A 25801-nucleotide genomic window follows, 5' to 3' on the forward strand; every position below is an offset into this window, starting at 1 on the left:
TCATCATTGTATTCGACTTATTGGCTCTTCATGCACCATTACGCCTAGTTTCATTGGCCCTTTGTGTACCGTTCTATTTAGTCTTCTTGCCCATTGCGCACCACTGCACCCAACCTCCTGACCCTTTATGCATAACAGCACCCAACTTCACTAGCCCTTTGTGCACCACTATACCCAACCTTTGAGCCCTTCGTGCACCATCGTGCCCATCTTCATTGGCCTTTGGCATGCCATTGCACTCGACCTCTTGGCCTTTCGTTCACCATCACACCTAGTTTCATTGGCCCTTTGAGTGTCATTGCTCCCGATCTTGTGGCCTCATCGGTCTATCATGCACTACAATCGTGTCACCACACCCGATCATACTATCATATCGAACCACCACACCTGACTATATCATCTCCGGGTCATCATACCCAATCAAGTAGATATGACACACTAATACTATTGAGTTTGCATGCCAAGTCGAGCATATCGAGCCCAATAGTTCGAGTCAGATAGCCCAAGAAAACTAAGTTGGATAGTCTGAGTTTGATATTTTATCATCTCTTACACTAACAAGAACCGTACTTCCCGACCAACTATTTTAGAGCTTCTCGATAAAGGTGACGTGGTTGATTCATCAACACTCTATGCTATCATTCACTTTGTGTTCAACAAGGGTCCTCTCCATACGACCAAGCCACTAGCTGACACATGGCCGAGCTAATATCACATAAACAACATGGTAAATAGGCATAACAGTCGGTGATGGCAGTTCCAATCGAATGGCTCGGGATCAGCAAGGATGGTTGGTTGTGATCAATTTTCACATCTTATTTATTGAACAGACTTTATAACACCCTTCTCTCATATGGTCACTATAAAAGGGGTTACGCAAGTACCCCCAAGATATATCGAACAACGAAAGCATGACCATTCAAAACTTTATTATCTGAGGGCATTATCTGGAATGGGCCCACTTAGTTTTTGTAGGCTTTAGATGTCTAACTCCATAAATTCCCACCTTAAAATAAACTATAAAAAAAGAAGAAGCATATTGGTTCTAAGTAGCTTTCTGTTCGAACAATCAAAATATACTCTTAACAATAGCAAAAAATGGACCCTTAACAATAGGGTTTTACATAACACCGTTTCACTTATTCTCCTGTGCAATACTTGCGTGCTTCAATTGGTCTTTTTCATTTCCGATATGCACGAGAGAAGACGAGCAGCCACAGGCGATGATGTCTTCCACCCTGCCGACGGCGCCGCTCGACCCATCTCTACTCACCACCCTCTTCATCATACTCGTGCCACTCTCTTTGCTGCTGCTTCTGCTGCAGGTCAAGAGGAACTCCCGTGGGCATCCCCCGTGCCCGCCGGGGCTTCCCCTCATCGGCAACCTCCACCAGCTGGGCCCACTACCGCACCGCTCCCTCCATGCCCTGTCGCAGCAACACGGCCCGCTCATGCTACTTCGCCTGGGCCAGGTGCCGGCGCTCGTGGTCTCCTCGCCGGACGCCGCCCGGGAGGTGCTGCGCAACCAGGACCACGCCTGCGCCAGCCGGCCAGGTCTCAAGCCGGCCCGAATCCTCTTGTACGGTTGCAAGGACTTGGGCTTCGCGCCCTACGGCGACTACTGGAAGCAGCTCCGAAAGATCTGCTCCGTCCACCTGCTGAGCCCCAAGAGGGTGCAGTCGTACCGGCTAATGAGGGAGGAGGAGGTGGAATCCATGATGGGAAAGATCTCGTCCCAGGCTTCGGCTTCGGCGAACGTCATCGACTTATCCGAGGTCTTGTACTCTTTCGCCAACGATGTACTCTGTCGAGTTGTTTCAGGGAAGTTCACGGGAGAAGAAGGGAGGAATCGCCTGTTCTCCGAGCTGGTCGGCGAGAATTCGGTGCTTCTATCCAAGATCTACGTGGGTGACTACTTCCCGTGGCTAGGGTGGCTGGATATGTTCTTCGGTAGTGTGGCCAGATGCAACAAGAACAAGGCGAGGTGGGATAAGTTGCTAGATGAGGTGATTAAGGAACATGCAGTTCGGTCGGCGCAGCATGGTGGGGAGGAAAACGACGGTGAGGAGAAGGATTTCGTGGATGTTCTGCTCTCTCTGCAGAAAGATGCAGCGATGGACTTCGTCCTCACAACCGAACATATCAAGGCACTTCTGGTGGTACGTCTCTCTCTCTCTCTCTCTCTCTCTCTCATGGTCCTGGCTGCTCTTCGAATCGGTTGGTCAAAATCGAAATGACTAACCTTCCCAACCGCGGATCGACTAATTCGATCCGCTTTCGTGGCGTATCCAATCAAATTGCTAGGCCTAGACGTCAAACCGCCTCATCCCTGACACCTGTCTCTTGGCGACCCGCCATCTCTGAAATCGAGCGACGACATGAACGCTGACCGTTCCTCCTCTCTAAGGGGCGACAAAACAATCGATGATATTTTGTCCCATTGTGGCACTGTCGAACGCCGATGGCTTACGACTATTTCCGCCGATCCAAAGTTCACACCCGCTACCGTAAACCAACTTGTGCAGGACATGTTCGTCGCCGGTACCGACACATCGTACGTAACCTTGGAATGGGCCATGGCGGAGCTCATCCGGAGTCCCCGAGCGATACGGAAATTACAAGACGAAGTGAGAAGAGGAAGAGGCAGCGGGGAGGGATTGGTCAGAGAGGCGGAGGTGAGCCAGATGGCGTATCTGAAAGCAGTCGTGAAGGAGGTCCTCCGGCTGCACCCTCCGGCCCCGTTGCTGCTCCCGCGCGAGCTGTTGGAAGACTGCAGCATACAAGGGTTCAGCATCCCCAAGAAGGCGCGCGCCTTCGTGAACGCGTGGGCGATGGGCAGAGACCCGCGGAGCTGGGAGTCGCCGGAGGAGTTCTGGCCGGAGAGGTTCGCGGACGGCGCATTGGACTTCACGGGCAACGATGTCCGGTACGTGCCGTTCGGAGCAGGCCGAAGGATTTGCCCTGGGCAAAACTTCGCCGTCGCTGCTCTGGAGCTGGCGCTGGCGAACCTGGTGAGCCGCTTCGACTGGGAGCTGCCTGGTGGATTGACGAGGGAGGAGCTGCAAATGAACGAGGCCCCTGGAATCATAACACAACGACAAGGGCGGCTTCTTCTTGTTGCCAAACCATGGGGTGCTTAGAAAAGGAAACTAGTAAATAGTAATAACTTGTTGTTTGCATGCTATGACGTAAATGATGCATATGAACTCCGAACGTGAGCATTATCATAAGCCCATCGAACGATACCACAATGTTCCTCAAACTGTGATGCTTAAACACTTGTATCGACCTTTCGGCATTCTAATGTTGGTGCTGCAATAATACACTGTTGTGTGTATGCTGTGATCTGGATGATGCATGAGGAACGCTGTATAGCACCTGTCTATCTCGAATTATAACACTATATAGCACCTTCGGATGTTCTTCGAGCTGTGATGCCAAAATAATTGTATCCACCTTTCCGATTGTCCCGAGGCCCCCTGTCTGCCTCGGAAGCACAAATAAATGAGGCCCAATATGAACCTTGAGCATAAAAAACAAGAATCCACAAAAGTATATTATAATCTCCTCTCAAGAGCGCAAATGTTCTCACACATCACATCTTTTAGATTAGCACGCATTAGCATCCAAAGAACAATCAGCTAAAAGCATATATAAAGCTCTTTTTCCCTCATCAACATTGCGCCTATCTCTTCGTTAAGCAAAACGGAGAATTTTCTCTGAATTAATTTCATTGCATAAATAAACAACAATACAACAAAGCACAAAAATCCATAGCTTACTCAAAGCAGCACATTTTTTATTCATCAAATGCAACATTTTTACGTCATACAGTCATCGTGATGATTCAGCGATCCACTATTTGTCATTGTTTATGATATGTCTGTTAACATATCTCTAATGTCATTCCCTTCAATATTTCAAATGTGAGTCTCTTTTTTGCCTTTTTTTAATAAAATATTCAATAAGTCAATGTTAGGGGTAAAAAAATAATGTGACTTTACCAGTAGTGCCCAAAGTGTATAAGCAAGCCTCTGGTGCACAAACTTTGTTTCAATTGTGTCAGGAATGTCTTTACTCGTTTCTTCACCAGCCAATATAGTTATTATATATTAATGACAATGAATGTCACTCAGTCCTTTTGCACTTCCATTCTTGATATATAGCATATAGTTAGCCATTAAATTCTCTTTTTTCATTTGTCATCTAAGATGTAAGACAGACACATCCAATTGGACTTTTCAAACAATATTCCAAAACTTTTGGACAATTCTTTCAGTTTTGTCTCACCAAAAAGCCTCTTTATTAGTGGTCCATCTTGGCATCAACATACCTCATTGTATCATATGACATTTCAAATATTTTCTTTGCAATTGTTGATATCTAACTTCCAGGCATCTGATGTTAAACATAGTCTTCCGAACATTATCCAGCTATCTTATCCAGTGGTAAATCTACTTATTTGTCTGGAATACCATTTTTATTTATTCTCAGAATTCTCAAGAAGATCAAGGCCTAATGTAAAAGACTTTTCATGCTCCTAAATTTGATTTCTTTTACCTGTACTCTATTCTAACCCTCCGATATTTATCTTTGGTTACCAGGAGGTATATCGATAAAAGAAATTTCAGCAGTAAAATGCCAAGTTTTGTTGATAGGGACCAACAATATATACAATGGAGTGTGATAGGTCAATTCAAATAGGAACTGAACTGCAAGAGAAATGATGTAACAGCGACAATTTACCTGAAATTATAGAAACATCAAAAGCCAGATCAATTTTCTAGTCACAAGAAAAGATCTGTCTTCGTAAAGAGAAATTGCATTTTACATATCACAAGGACATTTATTGAGGCAGGTAATGGTAGATGACAATAAAGACAATAGCAAAAGGCATTTGATTACCGATGTAATTATCAGCCCATGGATTTTTCATCTGCATAGCGCACCTTCACCACATTCTTTTAGCTGGACAAGAAGCAGCCACCTGAAGTCGTTTTATTTCTAAGCATATGAAAGTATGAATTCAAGAAGAAACAGCAGAGAATTCACTGTCTCAATCAAATTGGACTTAGGCAGAAAGCAAAAGAATTAAAATGGCACTTCAAAGACAGATTCTGATGAGTATTTGCAACCTGCTTGAGAATGAGGACGAAGCCAAGAGATTACTGCCACTGAGATTGTAATCCGAGAGGACTCCACAAAGCCTCTACTAATGCCTGTCGGATACTAAAAAGGGGTTCCTTCTCAATCAAAGTAGGGTTTCTGCATAAGAATGATGACACAACTTTCATCCAAAGATCCGTCTGTAAGTTCAGTGTTAGAAACATAGGGTGTCCCAGATCATTTGGGGAGCAGGATTTGACGATCCCTACCACCCGATGATCAATCCACCAAGCCAATCAACACCATGGAGATCAAATCAAATCTCTAGGCAGGTCTGCAAGACAACAACCTGCAGCTGTCCAAGAACCAATCGGGTAGACCCGATTGCAATTTTCCCCTAACCGAAGCCACGCAGATGATAGTCGGGAGGCAGAGGCATACCCTGAAACCCTAACGCGCACAGCCACGGAATGAGCTTGAAATCCCCATCGTCGTCGTCGAGATTTAGTCCGCCATCATCCGTGCACCGATCGCGAAAGAAAGGGCAGTATCGGTGGTCTAACCCCTGCACGAAGCCGGCAAGGCCGGGGATGTGCAAGGGAGGAGACTCCTCGACGGGTCGGAGGGGAGAGTGAGGGTTTTAGTAGGAGGGGGAGGTAAGTGGGAGAAAGGCCGCAGGGGAGGCGGGGAGGTGAGGGTTTGAGAATCCCGAGAAGAAGAGGAGAAACGAATGAGGAGAGGAAGGAGAACGCAGTCGTAGACGTCGATTCTGTCTTCCCACGGCTTGTGGCTCCTCCGACTCTTCTCGGTCCCTCAAGCTCTCGGGTTGGTTTCGAGACGTTTGAGGGCGGGAAGTCGCCGACTTGAATCTTCAAATGCCTTGTTCGGTCCGTTGAGCACGTGCGATGCATATATATATATATATACAAATATATATGTGTATATGTATATATATATGTATATGTATATTTATATGTACATGTATATGTATATATGTATATGTATATGTATATATGTACATATACATATGTACATATACATATATATATATATATATATATATATGTATATATATATATGTAAGAAAACGTGAACACTTGGTTAGTCGAGTGCATCACATTCTAAAAAATTATATTATGTAAAAGCAAGTGCACTGTACTGCCAATGAAGTCTCCCATCCATGACATCTAAATTGTGAAATTATTAAAGATTTCTTGAGCTATTCACTAGCTTTTTTACTTTATCTTGTGATTATTAATATAATTCTTGAGATGGACGATCATCTTTAGTGGGTCTCCTCGTAAGATTGTTCCAAATGCTTCATGTATGAATTTTATGTTTATCACAACTTTAAGTAGAGCATATATATTTTTGCAAAACTCGAGACTTATGTCATTGTAATTAATCATCATCAATGAAGTTAAATTTTCAGTTGATGGTATCCTTCACAGCATCATGAAACATCTCTCTTAAATTAGTCATTTCTTTCTAAATTTAAATCTAGTAAACAAAAAACAAATAATTAATGAAAGTGATGAATAGCATTTATTGAAGAAAATGATAAAGAGTATTTAAGAATGTAACCAAATTAATATTTTATTTAACTGCTATTGTATTATTATTATTATTTTATTAAAAAAAATAAGTAGTGAAGATGGAATTTATTTTTAAATCTTAGGATGATATAATAAAATCTTTATTAGTTAGACTAGCCAAACACATTCAATAAAATAAGATGGATTAAATACTATTCCAAGAAGTAGTTATATAACTTTCTTATGATATCATATTAGAAATTAGATACTGCTAAGTTAAACTTATTAAAATTAACATACATATGATCTAGCTCAGACATTAATATACATATATATATATATATATATATATATATATATATATATATATATATATATATATATATTACTTACTGATTAATAATTGTTACTTTGAGTTTATTGGATAAATGTTGATGGGAGAGACATATATGATTTTTTTAATTTAAAGATATATTGATAAATGCAACATTAAAAATTGAAGGAAAACATATATTATTTCCAAACTTTTGCAGGATGGATATGGAGAGCTACGCAGAGATCTTTACTTCGGCATGCAGCAGCAGTGCAAAACAAGCAAAACCCCATATAAAAGAGAACATGAATACAGGAGTATAACTGGGCAAAACAACACAGTGAGCAGAAATACCTTCTTCTTCTCATTAGACATGAATGATGTCACATGTTCTCTTATGTAAATTATTGCCAGGCTTTTGAATTGAGCCATTCTTGTACCTGCCGGCTGCATGAGTGAGTTTGTCGCCACCCCCACTCATCTTGCTTCTTTACTGACTCTTTTTGACTCGTCTTCCCACGTTACACGAAGCATCCCAGAAGAAGGAAACGTTGGCTCAGTGGCCACCGGCGGCGGCCGACTCGTAATGTTGAAAGTAAAAAAGTGAGGGTCGGAGGGGATTCTTTGGAGGATTCTGATAGCAACTTGTGCGGAGTAGAGTGAAGTGGAGAATCTGAATCTGCCACCTTAAACTTCTCCCACTTGTTGAGGAAGAAGACCAAAAAGCTGAAGCCTCTCTTGCTTTTTGATTAGTCCACATTTTGTAGTTTGGGCAGCAAGCACCTAAAAACAGCTGTTCATCTCAGGAAAAGGATGATTTGGTTGGCAGAAAAACAATGATTCGTGGGAGATAAAGATGAGTTTGTCAGTAGTTCTACAGACGGAGTCAAAGTTGGATTGGTTGATATTAAAAGACGCTATCATTGGGTGGCGCGACATCATTATTCTATGAAATCTTATCTCTTTGATAACGCGCATTAATTCTTTCCGTCAACTTTAGCATTCAGGGCACACATTTCATGAGCATTCTGAGGTCCTCATTTAAGTCTCTTTACCATCTTAAGTTTGTTTACTCAGTTACCATGGGTCATCATTCAACTCCCTTATCCTACCAGAGGCAAAGAAAAGAAAAAGAGAGAGATGAATCGGGTTCAGATTGTCGGATTGTCCGCAGGATCCTCGACTTCCGGCAAAATGATTACAAAGACTAGTTTCTATCTTGATCCAATCAATTATAGGGAATTTTGATCGGTATGTAAATGACAAAGAACTTTTAGTGTGTTACCAAAGTCAAACAACATAGTGAATTAGAAAGTGATTAATATCAATATACATTTCCTACTGGGTGACAAGACACCACTGTGCTATGAAGTCTTACCTCTACAATATCACATATATTCTTTTCTTTTCTTTTCTTTGTCCTTTTTGTCACACGAGAATCTCTCAAATTGATCTTTTAGTCACATGAGAATCTCTAGTGTTAGTATCAAAATAAAACTATGATCCATATCATAGAGTTGAGTTGAGAAGGTGGATATTTTTTAAAGATAATTCCTTCGAGCTAAGCTAAACGTTAGTATTAATAGTGCACTTAGCTTGGTCATTTGGATGCTTTTAAATATTTTACTTAAAAATCTAAAATAAAGTTTTATTTCTCAAACTATACTTGAGAAGCTTCTATCGTTATCATTGATCATAGTCATTGACCCATATCATGGATTTGAGTCAATTCGATCCACTTTTTAAGGGACATTATCATAATCAGATCTTTGAAGTGAATGCTCAAAGTAGCACTATAAATATTCTAACATAATTTTTCTGATGCTCAAAGTAGTTTAAATAAAAGTCTTATGTGAGAATCCAAAAAGAAAGTTTTTTATCTTGAATTATGCTCGAGAGGCTCGAATAATTTAGCATGTAGAGTATTCTTTAAAAAATATTATTTCGAAGAGTATTCTTCCCCTCTGACATATGCAAATATAAGAGATTAATTTGACTGATATTTGTGTATCAATTTCTAACCAATCTAAAATATTTATCATATTAGAAAGCATTGGAGCATTTTTGATATCTTAAATTTATTTATTTATTTATCATTTAATTGCATCTAAATGATCAAATTTAGATCAGTCCAAGATTTTTTTGAACAAATAATCTTAAACAAATAAATAAAAATATATTATAACACTTCCGATTACTCCTATATCGGAAGCAGGTAAAATTAAGATTGACTTATAAGGATAAGGATATGATAAGTATATTATTATCAACTTCTTTTGATCAATAATTTGGACCAAACGAAATTGATAGACTCGTTAGTCCATCAAACACGGATCAATATTTATATTTTGTTAAATAACTGAAAACATAAGTCATGAAACAAATATTAATTGAGTTATATTGAGGATTCCAGATGGAGTACACGCACAGCTTGCTTTTGGTATCTTCTAACGAGTAATTGAGCTGCTTTTCTTGGAGGATCACAAATAAGTGAAGCACAGCAACAACCACAGGGAATAAACAACTATCAGCTACATCTGATCTGTGAGCTTTGTCTTCCTAGCTCGCCTTGAAGGGCCGGTAGACCTTGAGGTCACTCACCACCCCGGCTATAGAGCCGGCCGCCGAGGCTATGGTGATGGCTAGGCAAGCCAAGCTCAGCAGCTGCAGGCACACCCACCTCGTGCTCCACCTCGCCACCTTCTTCTGCACGATGTACATCTCCACCGGGAAGTACACCGTCAGCGGCCAGAACCCGATGGCCCCGAGCAAGCCCACCACATCGTTGAAGAAGGGAAGGAGCATCGACACGACGGTGGATATCACCACGAACGTCGTGCGCCATATTAGCCTGAAGAGGTTGAGCTTGTACGACCGCCGCGCCGGCAGCGGGACCTGGATCTCCTTGCCGATGAACTGCGACCTGGGCCACGTCTCCAGAGCCCATTTCTCGACGAAGGCGAAGAGCGGCTGGCAGTAGACCTGGTAGGCGCCGACGAGGTGGACGACGATGGCGACGTTGGCGATGTCGAGGAGCCAGTAGGGATTGTAGAAGCCGAAGCCGGTGAGGAGGTTGCCCGGGGCCATGTCGCCGAACGCGGCGTAGCCCATGCATCCGCACAGCATGTAGAAGACCGTCGTCACCGCCACGCTGATGAGGGTCGCCCTCTTCATCACCTTCGCCTCCGACGGTGGCGGCGCTCTTATTGTATCCTGAAGATGCATGCACTGTGTCAGTCACCTTACTCTGAAACTTCGTGAAGGCATGGACTACGACCGAAGTACCTGAATCTCGATCAGAATGATGGAGTAGGAGTAGGCGAATGCGATATCGCCGAAGGCTTGTAGGCTGCGCCAGATCTTGTCCATCTCGCTGACGGTGCCAATGCTGATTCCAGTGAGACTGCCTCTGACACCACCATTCTCTGAAGAAGAGAAGAATAAGCAATGGAGTCGAATTGAGTTGGCGGATCCATCAAGAAGGTACGGCGAAGAAACTGCTTACTGATGACTTGGACGATGCCGAGAGAAAGGCCGATGGAAGAGTAGGTGAAGGACATGACAGCGGCGACGATGGAGAGCCACCATATCTGGTCGAAGTCGGGGATCTGGGAGAAGATGATCTCGGCCACACCGAACATGATCATGTAAGGGTTGCTGTTCACCTGGCAGGGACTGTCATCTCCGTTCTTGTGGAAGCAGTTGGACCTTTCGATTGCCCTGTTTCCACACCAAACCAACATCAACGCTCTTTCTCTCAACGCCACATAGCAAAATAGAACAACAGCAGGTTCTACTTACACCATGCCAATGGAGGCAGCGATGGTGTATCCGATGGCGACGCCGACGATGTTGAGGTACTGGAGATAGCCACAGAGCTTGACCTTGAACCCATCTGTTTGTTAGAATCAAGAACACGAGAGTCGCAAGTTAGCAGGTGAAGATTTTGGTGCAAAGCTCGATGTTTTGCTCGATGAAGTGGCGGGACATACCGAGATTAGCTCGGACGGTATCCACGTAGGTGTAGTTGCGCTTGCCGGTGTTGGGATCACCAGATCGGTAGCAGTCGGCGAGGAGGGCAGATGTGTAGTACGTGACGAAGGAGAACAGAAGCATCGCAATGGGGCCGGCGACCCACCCGAGCTGGCCTATTGCCCAAGCCAATGATAGCACGCCGGAGCCGATCACCGCTGTTATAATGTGTGCGCTCGCCGTCCACAGTGTCCCTGCAGAATCCGAACCGACAACAATTTGAGAAACAGAGGATTTGGAGCACAGTGGAAGTGGAATTAGGGTCATCAGAGAATCTAATCCAAGAGAAACTGTTCTTCTCCTCACCGGTTCTCTTGAGGCGGTCATCATCATCGAAGCATTTGGAAGCACCCTGTGGAGCGCCTAGTTCCAAGGAGACCTCCATAGGAAGACTGCAGTTGGCGTCGAGAGAGACTGTAAGCTCAAGACTGCTGCAGCTACCAGAGGAAGGAGAGAGGGCTATATATAGAGGAAAAGAGTTAGCACAGTCAAATCAAGGGTCCAAAGGTTGAACTCTGGCGGAGGCAGTGGTCAGCTGTGGTTGACGCTTCCATCATTTCATAGCTCACCATCCATTGAAGGCCACACTGTTTCCACCACTATCACCCATACAAACTGGAGAGCATTAACTCAAAAGGAAGTTTCCATGGGGGTGAGTGACACAGTGGAAGCAGTAAGGGAGCAAACTGGAATTCCAAATTAATGATCATTCATTGTCATAGAGAAGACAGATGAGAACAGTAAAGCAAGTCTGGATCATGATTAGCCAAGCTCAGAGATCAGAGAGTTTCCATCATCAAGTGGAAATCATTCTAACTGTGAATGGAAAAAGTCTACATAAAATTTAGTTTCAGTAGTAGGGTTAATGGAGAAGGATAATGGTGGAAGTCAGACCTCTGTTTCTTTCTCTCTCTCTCTCTCTCTGATATTTAGGAGACTTGTATGCTTGATGAAGTATATCAAAATAGTGGCTGCAGTGGTGCTTTTGTTGTTACTTTGGTCTCTCACCATGTACATTGAACAAGCAGCTGAAAGTTGAAGAACATAAGAACATGTGTCCAGACACGTTCTTCGTTCCATCTTCCTCAATGTTTGCATCAGGAACAGGAAAAAAAACCTCTTGAGTTAATCTATTTTAGTATGTATGTTGATAAGGTTGCTCTGTTGTGATGTGGACATTATCAATTGAACTTTAGAGGTAATAGATTATCTCCATACGGGACACAGGCTATTAGAATTTATCCTCCTCAACTTGGTTGCTCTGCAAAATATGTGACCAAATCTAGTGAATTCTCAGGGGGTTAATGAAAACACATCCACCTAATTCAAAGATTGATTTCATTTTACATAGTGATACTCATATTTGTACATAAATATAATTAAATCCTCACATTTGACAAAGAGAACTTGAAATATTACACTTGAGCAAGTGGTAGTGGAGCTGTGGCTTGCTATTTGCAATGACCCATGCCTTGGTTGCCACCCTATTTATGTGAGGGGGGGATTTTGGAGGATGATTTGTATTACTTGATTCACTATACACAATATGTTTATTGTGTTATAACTATGAGATCTTTTCCTCCAATGCTAATTGGTTCTAATACTTGTCAAAAGAAGGCCTTTTTCCCCCCATGAAATTGACAGAATTGCAAATTGACTTTGCTTTTGATGAAGATAATGTGACATCCTAAATCATCCAACATCAAAAATGGAAAGAGATTTAAGTTGGTTTATGAAGCCCCATGAATCTTATTTTGGATATAGTGATTTTTGGTTTGTGAAATTAGGATTACAATATCAAACAAAAAATTATTAATTAAATTTTCACTGATTGATAAACATGAAAGATATGGACATCACCCTCATCAACTTAATCATGTAAATTATGATCAACCCATCAATGTCAAGTCATTAGATCTTCTGGTATCTAAATTTAGGTATTTATTTACTTGAGAATGAAAATAAATTTTTATTTTTTTTATATCCAATCCATTTTCAGAAAAAGGATTTTACAAATAAATTTCTAGCAAAAAAAAAGTAAAATGCAACATATATTTATCGAAAATTATAATATTGGAATTGCATATTAAAAAGAAATAGAGTTATTATAATAGAAGGTATTAAGCTTTGCTTCGCTACGCTTCTGCCAAACAGTTGTCGATCGATCGATTCCCTTCACCTTGCACCCGAAACCGCTAGGGTTTATCGTTCCGCCTCGCAGGATCCCATCTTTCTTCTCTCTCGTCAATTATTTGCCCCCTCCCTTGATTTCCCACAACTTTCCTCTGTCTCTTTTGGGAGTTCTTTGGTAGTTGTGGGTGTTTTGTGTCTCGTCGAAGCCTATCAGGCGACGGAGGGCACAGATTAGGGGTTTCGTATGGCGGTCGAGGAGCAGAGAAGAAATGGGTCTCTGAAGATGGAAGAATCATCACTCGGGGGTCCAATGACTTGCGACAAGCGGAAGCGTGCCGGGTCGAGTCCGAATGTGATTCAGGTGATCAATGCTTGTTCCGTCTTGCACATTTCGTACTGAAAGATCAATGCTTCTGTTGGCATATGTCAAAGACATCAAATTAAAGAAAACAACGATATGGATGTTATTCTGACCTGGATCATATTCGTATATCATTGCTGTTGAGCTGTAATAGCATGAACACTATGTATCGTTATTTCTGCGGTAAATGGAAATAATAGAGATAATGGGAACTAGACAAAAGGGTATGGAGACGACGGTAAGCTTCATGCTAAAGAGAAACAACTTCAATTAATTATGATCTATTATGAAGTGTCATTTTTCTATAATCTGTTTCCTCTTTGTTATAAATTTCATCATAATTCTATCATTCACTAAAATTTGACTTTAAATAAGCAAACCTGTGGAACAAATAAATGCAACAAAAATCATATTGAGTGTGTGGAACTTTGATTGAATCATATGCTTCAAATTTAATGTTCTAGGGGCTACTTTGCTGAGAAACTAACAATACTGAGAATCGAGTTTATAACTACATTTCTACCATTTCAAGTAAACGGAATATCAATCTGAACTATTTCTGACAGTCTTTAATCAGCAAATGACAGGAACCGATGTTTTAGTGATTACAATAAAGAAAATAGATAATAAAGTGGAATTAAAAATAAATAAATAAACTTAAGGTGAATACTAGCTGCTAAGTGGAAACAACTTTCATTGACCATAATCCATTGTACAGTCTCTCTCTTTTCAGCTGATAGCTTGTTTATTTGCAAACCTTTTCAATGCGCCAATCATCCTAATTGAGTGTTGTAAAATACCAGAAGTTAGGGATTGGAACTCCTGTTTAAAATTCGCAATCCCATTGAAAAATTAGCAAAGGACTTTTAACCTGCCTAATTAGATTCTTAATGACTTAAGGACTCTTCATGATTTGGTATATTGATGTGACTGTTCTTGTATCAATGAAATTACAATTTTTAAATACATGGTTACAAATGTATCTTGAAATATTATACAATATATCAGATGGTTTTTGATGTGACTTGTATAGATACTGGTTCGAGCAAGCAGTGGTATCAGACCATATGGTGCTCTTATACATGGTTATATCATACAATGCAATATAATGTATCTTGCATGAATACGTAGGTACAAGTACTGGTCGGTGCATACCATACCAATCAATATTTACCGGTTCAAGCAAGGATTGGTATCAGACCATATGGTTTGATACCTGTCAGTATTTAAATTTTCAATTTTCTTTCAGCTGATATCAGACAGTACGGGTCAATATACTGCCTGCACATGGTGCTGTACCAGTTTGGTAGATTACTGAAACTGATACAGGATCAAGATTTGAAACCTTGCTTAAGTTTTCTATCACTTCAATTTATTTTTTCTTTATCAGTTGATATATGTAACCTAATATAGAGCGCCCATCTAGGTGGATGCTTAGATTTAATTTGTTGCTTCCAATTCAGTACAAAACTAAAGTAGACTTAAAGAGTTAAAAATTAATGTTATATGACTTCTACTTTCCTTCTAGTTCTCTAAGTATATTAATAAATATTTCTTTGATAAAATGCTACAAAATTGAACATTGGGCTAGTGACCAATGACTTGACTTGATTAGTCCTAGGATCATATACATAAATAAATAAATAATATATATATATGTATATATTATCCCCAAAAATTTTAAAATTTGGAATAATTCTGAAAATATTAAGATTTAGGAATATTCCATCATATTTTATCTTGAGTTGAGGATGAGAAGTGTTTGAAATCGAATAAAATACATTAAGTTAGGATTTAGATAAAATGAGATTAATTAAATATTAATTTCGAAAATATTATTAAAATCCTAACATAATCAAACTCTCTCCTCCTCTCCTCTATAGGGATGGGTTGCACTCTCCCTGTTCTTCACAATGGTGAGAGGCTTTGGTCCCAATGGAGAGGAGTGAGACAACGTCGGAGACATAGGTGCTCTGATTCTCCTAATTCAATAAATTTATGAATTTTATTTTATTATTAATGATAGAAAAGTTTTTGAGATCAATGATAATTTTATAGAATTTTCTATCAATTGTGGCAAATTTTTAGAATGCAAAACATGAAATTTAACATTAGAAATTATTCAAACCCAAATTATAGATTGTAAAATTGGCTTATACTGATGATTATACTATCGATCTGATTTACTGTTAATTATGCAGGTTGTATCTATATTTTTCATGATTTACAGAATTTTTAACTCAAGTTTATTGGTTGTTTATAATTTTAATTCATGAAAAGTGGTGTTAAAATTTTGATAAATCATGCTGTTATTTTATTTAAGTGAGTATGCATATCTAAAACTTAAATCCCTTTTTTTTGGAATTTTTATCAATTATTTGAATTACTGTAGAATTTTAGAAATCTGTGAAAAAGGAATTAAATAGAAAATCAGAATTAAAATTGATCTGACTCATATCAGATCTGAGTTAAACCCAGCCGTCAGGCTCGATCAGGCCCAACCAACATATCTTGCAGCCTGGCTTAACCCAAGTGCAGACCCAACTCAACTCGTGGCTCGGTTCGATGCGACTTTGAGCCTAGATACGGGTTTGACTCAAGCCTAGTAGGTTGACTAGACCAGGCTGGTGGCTTGGCAGGTTCGGCCCGACCAAGTGACGGGCTGGTGCGGTCCATTGCTTGCGGCCCCGTGTTGTGTGGTCCACTGGCTACAGTGCAGGCATGACTCAGCTTGTAACCCTGGTGCGGCCCACTGACTACAGCCCAGGTGCGACCCAGTTCTGCAGCACAGCCCGTGCCCCCTTTTCCTCCCTCTTTGATGCACATGCCTAGCACATGAGTGCATTGTTGGCTGGTCCAGGATTCGGCTCAGCACTGTATTGAGTTAGCTCGACTTGATTTCAGCCTTGTATTTGGTTGGATTCGAGCCTGGGTTGGCCCAGTAGCCTTGTTGTGGTCTGTTTTTCTGAGTTTGTGCCAAATTGAACTTGAACCAAACTGGTTTGGTCGACTCCGAGTGGTTCAAGGTGATTGTGAATCGATTTAGATCGGTCCAAGCTTGTTTGACCTAAATTGGACCTAATCAAGTCTATGTTTGACTAGTTTAGGGTGATTCCAAACTACTCTTATGAGGATTACGGGTTGGTTTAGTAAGGTTTTGGTTGAATTAAGTCCAGTTCGAGGCAATTGGACTGATTCAATTGGTTCAAGTCAATTGAGGGTTAATTATGATATGATCCATGATATTGATGTTATTTGATGACTTCTGGATGAATGGATGTATGTGGTAGCACCAGTCCTAAGACTAGCATGAGATATGTGACTGATATGATAAGAGGACCTATATGATCCTTGTCAATTGCAGGAGGGTCACTATACTGGAGGGCGATTTCCTTTAGAGATTAGCGGGCTATTAGACGTGACGGCTAGACATTCCTCCATTTGCTGTTAGGAGGAACATATCCCTACTTTGACAGGTGAGGGACATCATTTCATCTGTTGCTAGAAGTGCGATATGGATTCACTTTATCTGTTGTTGGGAGAGACTCCATCCCCAGGGATTATGCATCTCCATCTCCTATTGGAAGCATGCCCCATCATGTGTCCAGCCTATGCCATATGTTATGAGTTATATTTGTGACTTGTTCTAGTTTGTGCTACCAAAACTAGTTTTTGAGAATTGTGACCATAGAGTTTGTGATTAACTCTGATTTATTTATTCTACATCTGCTATGCTATTTTCCTATATGTTTTGTGAGGACGTATATGAGGTTCCTACTCAGCTTTTTCTGTCGTTCATGTTTTCAGAGCAGTTACTTGATCCTGTTACAAAGAGTAGGAAGGAACATTACCTATCATTATGTAGTGTTGCATCAAAGCACTTAAGTTTTATACATTTTAAGTTTAGCCAGTAGGACTTGATCTACTTTTTGTTGTAAGACATGGATATTTAGAACATTTGAAATTTGTTTTGGTTAAAAGTTATTATTAACTTTATATCTGCTGTGAGTTATTATTTTGTGGAAGTATGTCACATTCCGTGTACATGCCTGTGAAAAAAAAAAGGGCTCAGGATGTGATAGATTTGTTGGATGAGGTTTCAAATCCTCAATCCTTGGTAAATAGATTTGGTACCCTACTACCAAAACAAATCAATATATGTTGGATGAGGTTTGGATCCCTCAACCTTTGGTAAGTGGATTTCATATGTCATCATCAGATTAATGTTTTTAGTGTACACATTTGTCCGATAAGATTTTGAATCCAAAATGTCGGTTAAGTGGATTTGGTACATCAACATCCTAAACTCTTTAACTTTTTGTAAATGAGCCTGGTACACCATCACCAGATCGATATTCTAGTTGTAAGAATTTATTGAATGGGGTTTCAAACTTCTTGGCCTTTGGTAACTGGATCCATATTTTAGATGTAAACATTTATTGGATGAGATTTTTGACCCTCAATCTTTAGTAAGTGGATTCAGTTCCAAAAGTTTGTGTTGTTCTCATAACAAATTCTGGATCCTTTAGATTCTGTTAGGATTAGAAATTGGGAATAGTCGCATAAATTGGCACATTGTTTTGATAATTAAATTATTGTGAGCTCCTCTTAATTTATAATGCTAGAGAAGTGCTCATTGATTTTCTTTAATTTTGGAAGTACCAAGAGAATTGTTGTTGTTATGGATTTAAAGAAACTATTTTCCACCTTTACATGTCTTTAAGATATTTTAGTGTTATGTTAATCTTAGAGCATGCTGTTTAATCATTTTAATGTAGTAATTTGACATCATAAGAACTGTATCAGCATTTAACTCGTGTTTCCTGTTGAGTATCTTACCTTACACATGTGTCATCATGGAATGTATTTGCAGGTGTGCATGCCTTCACGTAAGGAGAAAACCAAGGATATTGGGTGGGATCATGGGAAGATAGTTGATGGAAATAGGTTTCAGTGGATGTGCAATTGGTGTGGTTTAGTTAGATATGGAGGTGGGGTGTCTAGGCTTAAGAAACATCTTGCTGGTGTTTGTGATGTTAGAAAGTGCCCAAATGTCCCAGAGGAAATTGCAAAAGAGATCATGAATCATCTCATGGAGAAGCAAAAACACAGAAAGAGGAGGTTGGTTGCACGTGGTATCAAAGGAAGAAGGCAGAAGTGTTCTCCTCATTGTGATTTACTGGACAAGGATCATATAAAAGGTGACAATAAGGCACAGGTGGGAAGTGCCAATGAGTTATCTAGAAAAGGCATTTGGGAAACCAATATTGCCTCTGAAAGGTTGAAGATCATGAACCAGCAGTCAACCACAACCATGGGATTAACTGGCACGACTGAGGTATCATGTTTTGTTTATATGTTGAAACATATGTTCATTCTCTTTTTTCTCCCAGGTCTTTGATCATAAGCAAGCTTGCTAAATTTTTGCGAGGATTTGTTGCTTACCTATCTAATATATATTATTCTTGTTTTTCTTGACAACTTTGTCATGTACTTCCTTGATAGTTTGCAAAATATGGTTTATTTGAATGAATTGAAAAGTCGTTTATGATATTTATGACATTGTCTTGCTCGTAAAGCATATAACAACTTGAGAAAGATACTAATTATACCTAGACTGGCTTTTTGCTCTGCCAGTGAGGGCATCACTTCCCCTCTTATATATGATATCTTTTCTATTATCCTATTTCTGTCCCTTCTTGATATCCTCATGTGGACTTCATTTACATTCTTTAGTCATTGGTATATTCTGTATATACAAGTTAAGTGAATATGTCGATTTTGTGATTCTTCTCAGCTATTCCTTTATTCATGTGGCTATCAAAATAAGTGATATTCTAGTGTTAATGATCATGATGGAAATTTAAGTGCTTGATTGTTTGATCAAACTTATTTTAATGTTACTACTTAATAATTTTATTTGGCACAAATTAGGTATGGGCAACTGATTGATACAATGTTGTAAGCACATGCATGCCATCATGCAGCATGCTAGAGATGTGAGGTAGGGTGCATCATATTGGATTATTGCACTAGATTTCAAGTGTCAAGTTTAAGCATTCCATAAGAGACTTAGAGCATGTTCCCTTTTGGAAAAGTTTTCATTCTTCCAGAACATTTTCTGAGAAAATTAAAAAAATCCGAAACATATTTACTTACTGAAAAACTAAAACTATTCTATGGGAGAACTAATTTTTATTTTGAAGTGGTTTTGGAAAATTGCAAACAAGTTTTCTTTTCCACATTTTCATGAACAACTTAGAAAGTAAATAACGATTACTTCCTCTTATTTGGAATCTAATCAGCTCATATGCATATGGTCAATCTTAGTTGGAAAAACAGCTAGTCACAGCTGTCACTTAGTACTGAGTCCAGGAAAGTCATTTGCCACTCTGTTGTTCTATTCTTTCTTAAGCAATTATGGGATAATTTTGTTTTTAGCAGGATATGGAGGAACTTCATGACCAAATTTCATGTACCAGAACTGTTGAGGAAGATAGGTACTCTAGAAGGGAACATCACTGGAAATATGTACTAGAAAGCATACTGCAGTTTCCTGATATGAGTGAAGGTGGTGGCATTTCATGTTGCATCCGTGACGCTCTCACATATGGACCTGAATTTACCAAAAAGTTCAAGATGACTGATATCTTGGGGAACACAGTACAGCTAAAGGTACTACAGTGGCATATCTTCAATCTGGGTCTCTTTACTCTGCTGCGAAGTTTGAAATAATAGTGTACTGTAACTTTTCATGTATACCAGGATAAGTTTGTTGGGAACAGTGAAGTAAAATGTCATCAAACACCAGATAGTGCTGCAAATGCTGAAAAGAGTGCATCAAAAACTGGATCTCTTAGTGAAACTGATACAGATGTCATCAATTTAAATAGTCAAGAACACTTTCTTGACATTTTACGTTCAGAAAAGTTTTTCTTATTGTGTGATTTGATCTGCCATAACTTCCAGGACAACAAGGTCAAATTGTTCTTTGACTTCAGCCTGATTAACTCAAAGATGAAAAATGGGGATTATAAGCAATCACCTGGATTATTTAGTCAGGATATTCAAGAGGTAATTTTAATTTTGTGTTTCTCAGCAGTCATCTCTATGGTTTCTTGATGTTGGTTTCCTAATGCTGTATTCATAGCGAATTTATACTTATTTTATGATTTATGGCAGTGTTATCAAGTCTTGACGCATGTCAGTTTTTTAGTCATATTTATCTCTGTTGTGTTTTTCTTTGTCCCCTGTGCTTTCAGTGGTTATTTTCTGATTCTAGACATGTTTTAGTTTCTATGCCATTAATGCCTGAATCATTCAAGTATGTTTGTGTGATTTTTATCTGAATTAAGATGTATAACACAGCAAATATCAAGGTTCAGCAAACATTGTTGTTTTAAGCAATGATTTCAATAGGCTCTCGGGCGCTCGAGCGAGGCGAGGCGAGGCCCGAGCGCCTCGCTTAACTTCTAGGCGGCGCGCTTCAAAGAGGCGCCGCCTAGGCGCTCGCCTGAGCCCAGGCGCCGGGCGCTTCGGGCGAGCGCCTGGGTTAAACCAGGCGATCGAACCAGCGTTTTAGGTCTGGTTTGGTCTCTGGTGCTTTAGTTGGTTCAATCGAACCAACTAAAGCACTGATATCAGCTGTCGTTGTCGCTGCCCAACCCTAACCCTGCTCGTCGTTCATGCTACCGCTGCCGCCGCTCCCGCTCCCGCTGCTCGCCGCTGCCGCTTCTCACTGCCGCTGCCATCGCTTACCGCTCCTACTCCCGCTGCCGATGCTCGCCGCTGCTGCTGTCGTCGCTTGTTGCTGCCGCTGCCGTTGCCACTGTCGTTGCTCGCTGCTCTCGCTGCCGCTGCTCACTTTTACTGCCGTCGCTGCACCCTCGGTCTTCCCTTACACTCCTCTTCCTTCTCCTCTTTCGAAAGTATACTGTTAACAGTATACTAGTAACAGTAATGTATTTGTATTTATTAGATTAATAATATATTATTTTGATTTTAATACTGTTAAATAATTATATTTATTAATTATATTATATATTTTAATATTTTAGTGTCTCGCTTCGCTCGGGCGAGCGCCTAGCGCTATTTAAATCACTGGTTTTAAGTTTATTTTTTTGAAAATTATCAATCTCTTAATTTTGAATTATCAGGTCATTTCAGAAGCTCTTCCACTTACCTTGAATTGGAATTTACATTCATAGTAACACAGGCCTACTCCCATACTATGATTCCTGTACTATTCATTCTTTTTGCTTGGTTGCTAGATGGCAATACAAAATGAGTAGACAGTATAAAGAATGCTTTCCTGCTTTCTTTGGCCCTTTGATCAAGAACTATGAAAAAGTTGATTCGACCACTTAATAGGGTTCTGTTCCTTTTGTTGGCTTTTTGTGCCTTGAGAACAGCGGCCTTTCATGTAGCAGAAAATGTTTCATTTTCCATTTATTGCTATTCTTTCTGGCTTGTTGATATTAAAACAGAATGGGCTAGTGACTTGACTGATCTTCAGGTCACTTGTCAGACTGTAAGCCTGTTAAAGCTGTTAAATAAAAAAAGTTGTTATATATACATATATAGGAAAATTATCAAATAAAACACAGAAGCAACTATTTAAACTGTTACACAAGTACACTTCCAACATCCATCACAAAGATGTAGCAAATCGAAAGCATTAAGAAGCAACAGATATATCATTCAACAAGTTTGATACCAATGACAAATTCATCTTGAAGCTGCATTAAATGATCATCCATCATTGTAGTACTTGGACACTCTTTACCAGCACAAGATTTGTAGATTTCAGACCGTTCTCCATGATATCCAACACATTGCCTTACAATTGTGTGAACCGAAGCCTTCTCTTTGAAGATGTACTGCAGTCTCTTCTCCTACTCCTCTCATCAAAGCTGAAATATGCCTTGCTTTGTTGTTTCCTGATTGATGCTGTATCCATCACTGCTCTGGAGAGGTGAGAGGAGGTGCAGTGGTTCGGTAAAGTGCGTGGACGTTGGTCCGAGGTGGACCATTCAAGGGAGAGGGATGTAGCTTGGGAGACAGAAACATTGACGGTGCTTCTAGCTGGCAGTGGTTTGAAATTGGAGGAAATTTTGGCAGTGTTTCTTTATTATATTTTAAATATCTGAATGAAGACATGAGGCTTCCCTTTAAAAAAAATCTACTTAAGCTGAAAAGTTTTTTATTGTAATTTACTTGTTGGAATTCAAAATATGCTTATTTTAATCTTTGGCAAAAAATTAGAACTGACTGCCTGGTAACTGGTTCTTTTGGTTTGACTAATAATCAGATGGGTTAATTTGTTTCCCTTGGGCAATATGCACAGCCGGCCCATCTGTGGGATCAGATCAGATGGGGTCTGGTTCCCAATTCCTTGGTTGGACCGGATGGACCAATCTGGTTTTGATAATTATGCTTTTCTTTGCTAGGAAATCTGTTTTAACGCCTTTAGGTTTTACATTTGACAGTTGGTCATAAATCTTTTTGAGCAGTTCAATTTTGAGTTATGCTGTATGGTTGATCTCATACTGATTCGTAACTTTTTTTAGATGTCTTTTGCTTTTGAAGTTTTACCTGGGAACCTCATGTTTGTGTACTTGAAATTATTACATACTTTGTATGTTTTGCAGGTATGGGACAAATGCCAAAAATTTGGTGAAGAAATGGTCCTTCTAGCAAGTAATCTTTCAAGCATGTCACATGTTTCCTGTCAGAAGCATGTAAAACACTGTTACCCTTTTCTTCTCTCTTCTGAACTCTGGATTTTACCTGTTACATTGGCTGGGTGACAAGGACTGGTTGGTTGACATAATTATCTAATGAATTCATATCTTAAAAATAAATGTTCTGCTTAGCCTGTCAATGGTCTATATTTTTAACATTGTTGAGGTCTGAGGTTGTGATTTTTTATGCTATAACTGCAACATTTGTTGCTATGAAGTTTTGGTTGGTTAATACTTGGTATATGGAGGTCGTGAATTTAACCCTGAAACAAGTACATCCTGTATTAATACTGTTTGCATTTACAATACGATAGCATGCATGAGCAGATTGTTGCTTATGAAACATCTCTACATCTTCCAGGACACTTGTCAAGTAGTTGCTGAAAGGAAGAGTTTTGCGGAATCCAATAAGACTGCCATGCACCTTACGTTCTGTGAATCAGGCCAATACACCAAACTGGATCAAGCTAAGGCCTCTCCTCTATACAAGGTTCCGACTTGCAGGCAATGTGCCATGGAAGCAAATGGAGAATGTAGCCTCATCTGTGGTGGATGTCAGGCAATGTACCATATCTCATGCATCAAGCCTGCTCTTGTAGAAATTCCAACTCAGAGCTGGTACTGTGTTGTTTGTAATGCATACGAGAAGGAATCACCTGAACCTTTTTCGATCTGCACTAGGAAAGATATTATGCACAAGAATCACTTGGTGTATGATGGGCTTAAAACTTCTGGGACACAAGAATATTGCATTGACAGTGACAGCAGGATTGTTAGAGCTTCCAACTCCACAGAAAGTTCAGTTTCATTTATGGAGACTGATGAGTCACCAGAACTACCAAGGACTGCTCAGTCATTCTTGTGCAAGATATGTGGGACTTGCGAGGATGAAGACAAGAAATTCTTGATTTGTGATCATGTTCACTGCCCTTACAAGTTCTACCACATAAGATGCCTAAAAAGTAGTCAGATAGCTAGTCTGCAGCAGCAAAAGAAGTCTTGTTGGTATTGCCCATCTTGCCTTTGTAGAGCTTGCTTTTGTGATAAGGATGATGATAGGATTGTCCTATGTGATGGTTGTGATGAGGCATACCACACATACTGCATGAGACCACCGTGTACTTCCATACCCAAGGGCCAGTGGTATTGCCAGTCTTGCAATGCATCCATGGAGAGGAAAGGGACGAAGAGACACAAGCAGCGTATCGCCCAGCAACACAGGAAGAATGATGACAGACAATTTAATGAGGTTAGTCGTGCAGTGGATTTGCTATTAACTGCTGCTGAGAAGCTGAGCTCAGAAGAGCAATTGATGGCAGGGGAGAATTCAAGATAGGTGATTGCACAAGTTACTAAACCTTGTGCAATGAGATACTTCATCGGTAGGAGTCTTAGTTTTAATGGTTGAAATGGATATCCTTCGATCATGAGATAGATCTATGGAGTATGACTTGGGAGTTTTTTCCCGTTCAGTTTGGTTTCTAGTTTGCTAAGGGAAGGTTTTTTTCACTCAAATGTCAATCATACACTCGGCATTCAAATGCAACTGGAAGAATGGAAAGACATCTTCTTCAATGTATTATATCCTCCCAGTGCCAGAAAATCCCTAGAAGGGCAAATTTTCCTTGTAATTGTTAAATGCTGTTGTTAAAGGGTCGCAACATCTTTTTTGAAATGTCAATCTCAGTCGAAGTCTCCCATGTAATGTAAATAATAGCCAAGGAGAATGTACGTTTCCCCAGTATCCCCTTTCTGTGGAAATTTCGATTACTTTTCTGTTCTCATTCTCTATTGTGGTGTAGCAAGCTTTCATCTTCTAGATGACAATGGTTTTTGTGGACACTGTCTACATCTGGAAGAATACCAATCTGTTATACACAGAATTAGTCACCTCTCTGTTCTGGCAATTGGTTCCAGGTAATTTCATAGTGATGTTGCCATTATTTTTCTTTCTCTTGTGCGTATGAAATACTTGAAATGATGAAGGTTGGATATGCATAATTGTTTGTTAATATTGATGATGCCATTCAGCTATTATTTTGTAAAAAGGATGTCCTTGGCATCCATGGCTGAATGACAAGACATCCTTGGCATCCATGGTGAGAAAGTGCAGTTTTGTCTGGTTTTCCTGGTTTGCATTGTTCAACAATTAGTAGTGGACAAGCCCAAGTTTAGAGTCTGTGATGAATATTTAGATTTCACTGTAAAATTATGAAGCTGTTGATAATTCCAGCTTAGATATGATAATCTTAGTTTATTGGTGTTGATAATACACTGAAAGGTTGACACCCTCACAGGAATCAAGATAAGACATCCTTAAGTTGCTGCTGTAGTGTGTGGATTTATGAAGCTGTTGATAATTCCAGTATGAGAATGACAATGATAGCTTATTGGAGTTGGGAATACAAGGAATCAAGTTAACACTTCTTTTTGTGTAGCTACTTGATGTGTGCATTATAGTCTGATAACAAGAAACTCTCATTCTTGAAATAAAAAAATGTTGACCTTCTTCAAGCATGCAAGATTTTTAAACCTATACCACAAGAAAATCATCAAATTCAATACTAATTATAAATGT

The 25801-nt window shown here is 39.8% G+C and overlaps 3 protein-coding genes across 3 annotated transcripts; 2 read left to right on the plus strand and 1 right to left on the minus strand.

Moving 5' to 3' along the window:
* Positions 1 to 1055: 1055 nt before the first annotated feature.
* LOC135632388 (cytochrome P450 71A1-like) lies at positions 1056 to 3337 on the plus strand. Its single transcript, XM_065140926.1, has 2 exons — positions 1056 to 2159; positions 2526 to 3337. The coding sequence occupies exons 1-2, from the start codon at positions 1224 to 1226 to the stop codon at positions 3138 to 3140; spliced, it is 1551 nt and encodes a 516-aa protein (XP_064996998.1). The 5' UTR covers positions 1056 to 1223; the 3' UTR covers positions 3141 to 3337.
* Positions 3338 to 9329: 5992 nt separating this feature from the next.
* Positions 9330 to 11449, minus strand: LOC103974929 (amino acid permease 3). Its single transcript, XM_009389832.3, has 6 exons — positions 11293 to 11449; positions 10947 to 11180; positions 10756 to 10849; positions 10460 to 10674; positions 10240 to 10379; positions 9330 to 10167 (listed from the first exon to the last, which is right to left on the minus strand). Exons 1-6 carry the CDS (start codon positions 11369 to 11371, stop codon positions 9514 to 9516), a joined length of 1416 nt encoding a protein of 471 aa, XP_009388107.2. The 5' UTR covers positions 11372 to 11449; the 3' UTR covers positions 9330 to 9513.
* Positions 11450 to 13138: 1689 nt separating this feature from the next.
* Positions 13139 to 25005, plus strand: LOC103979135 (PHD finger protein EHD3-like). The gene is made up of 6 exons (XM_009395186.3): positions 13139 to 13480; positions 18354 to 18818; positions 19925 to 20155; positions 20246 to 20554; positions 23131 to 23220; positions 23585 to 25005. The coding sequence occupies exons 1-6, from the start codon at positions 13364 to 13366 to the stop codon at positions 24557 to 24559; spliced, it is 2187 nt and encodes a 728-aa protein (XP_009393461.2). The 5' UTR covers positions 13139 to 13363; the 3' UTR covers positions 24560 to 25005.
* The last annotated feature ends 796 nt before the right edge of the window (positions 25006 to 25801 follow it).

The sequence above is a fragment of the Musa acuminata genome, chromosome BXJ3-3, assembly GCF_036884655.1.
Source record: "Musa acuminata AAA Group cultivar baxijiao chromosome BXJ3-3, Cavendish_Baxijiao_AAA, whole genome shotgun sequence".
Classification (NCBI taxonomy): Eukaryota; Viridiplantae; Streptophyta; class Magnoliopsida; order Zingiberales; family Musaceae; genus Musa; species Musa acuminata.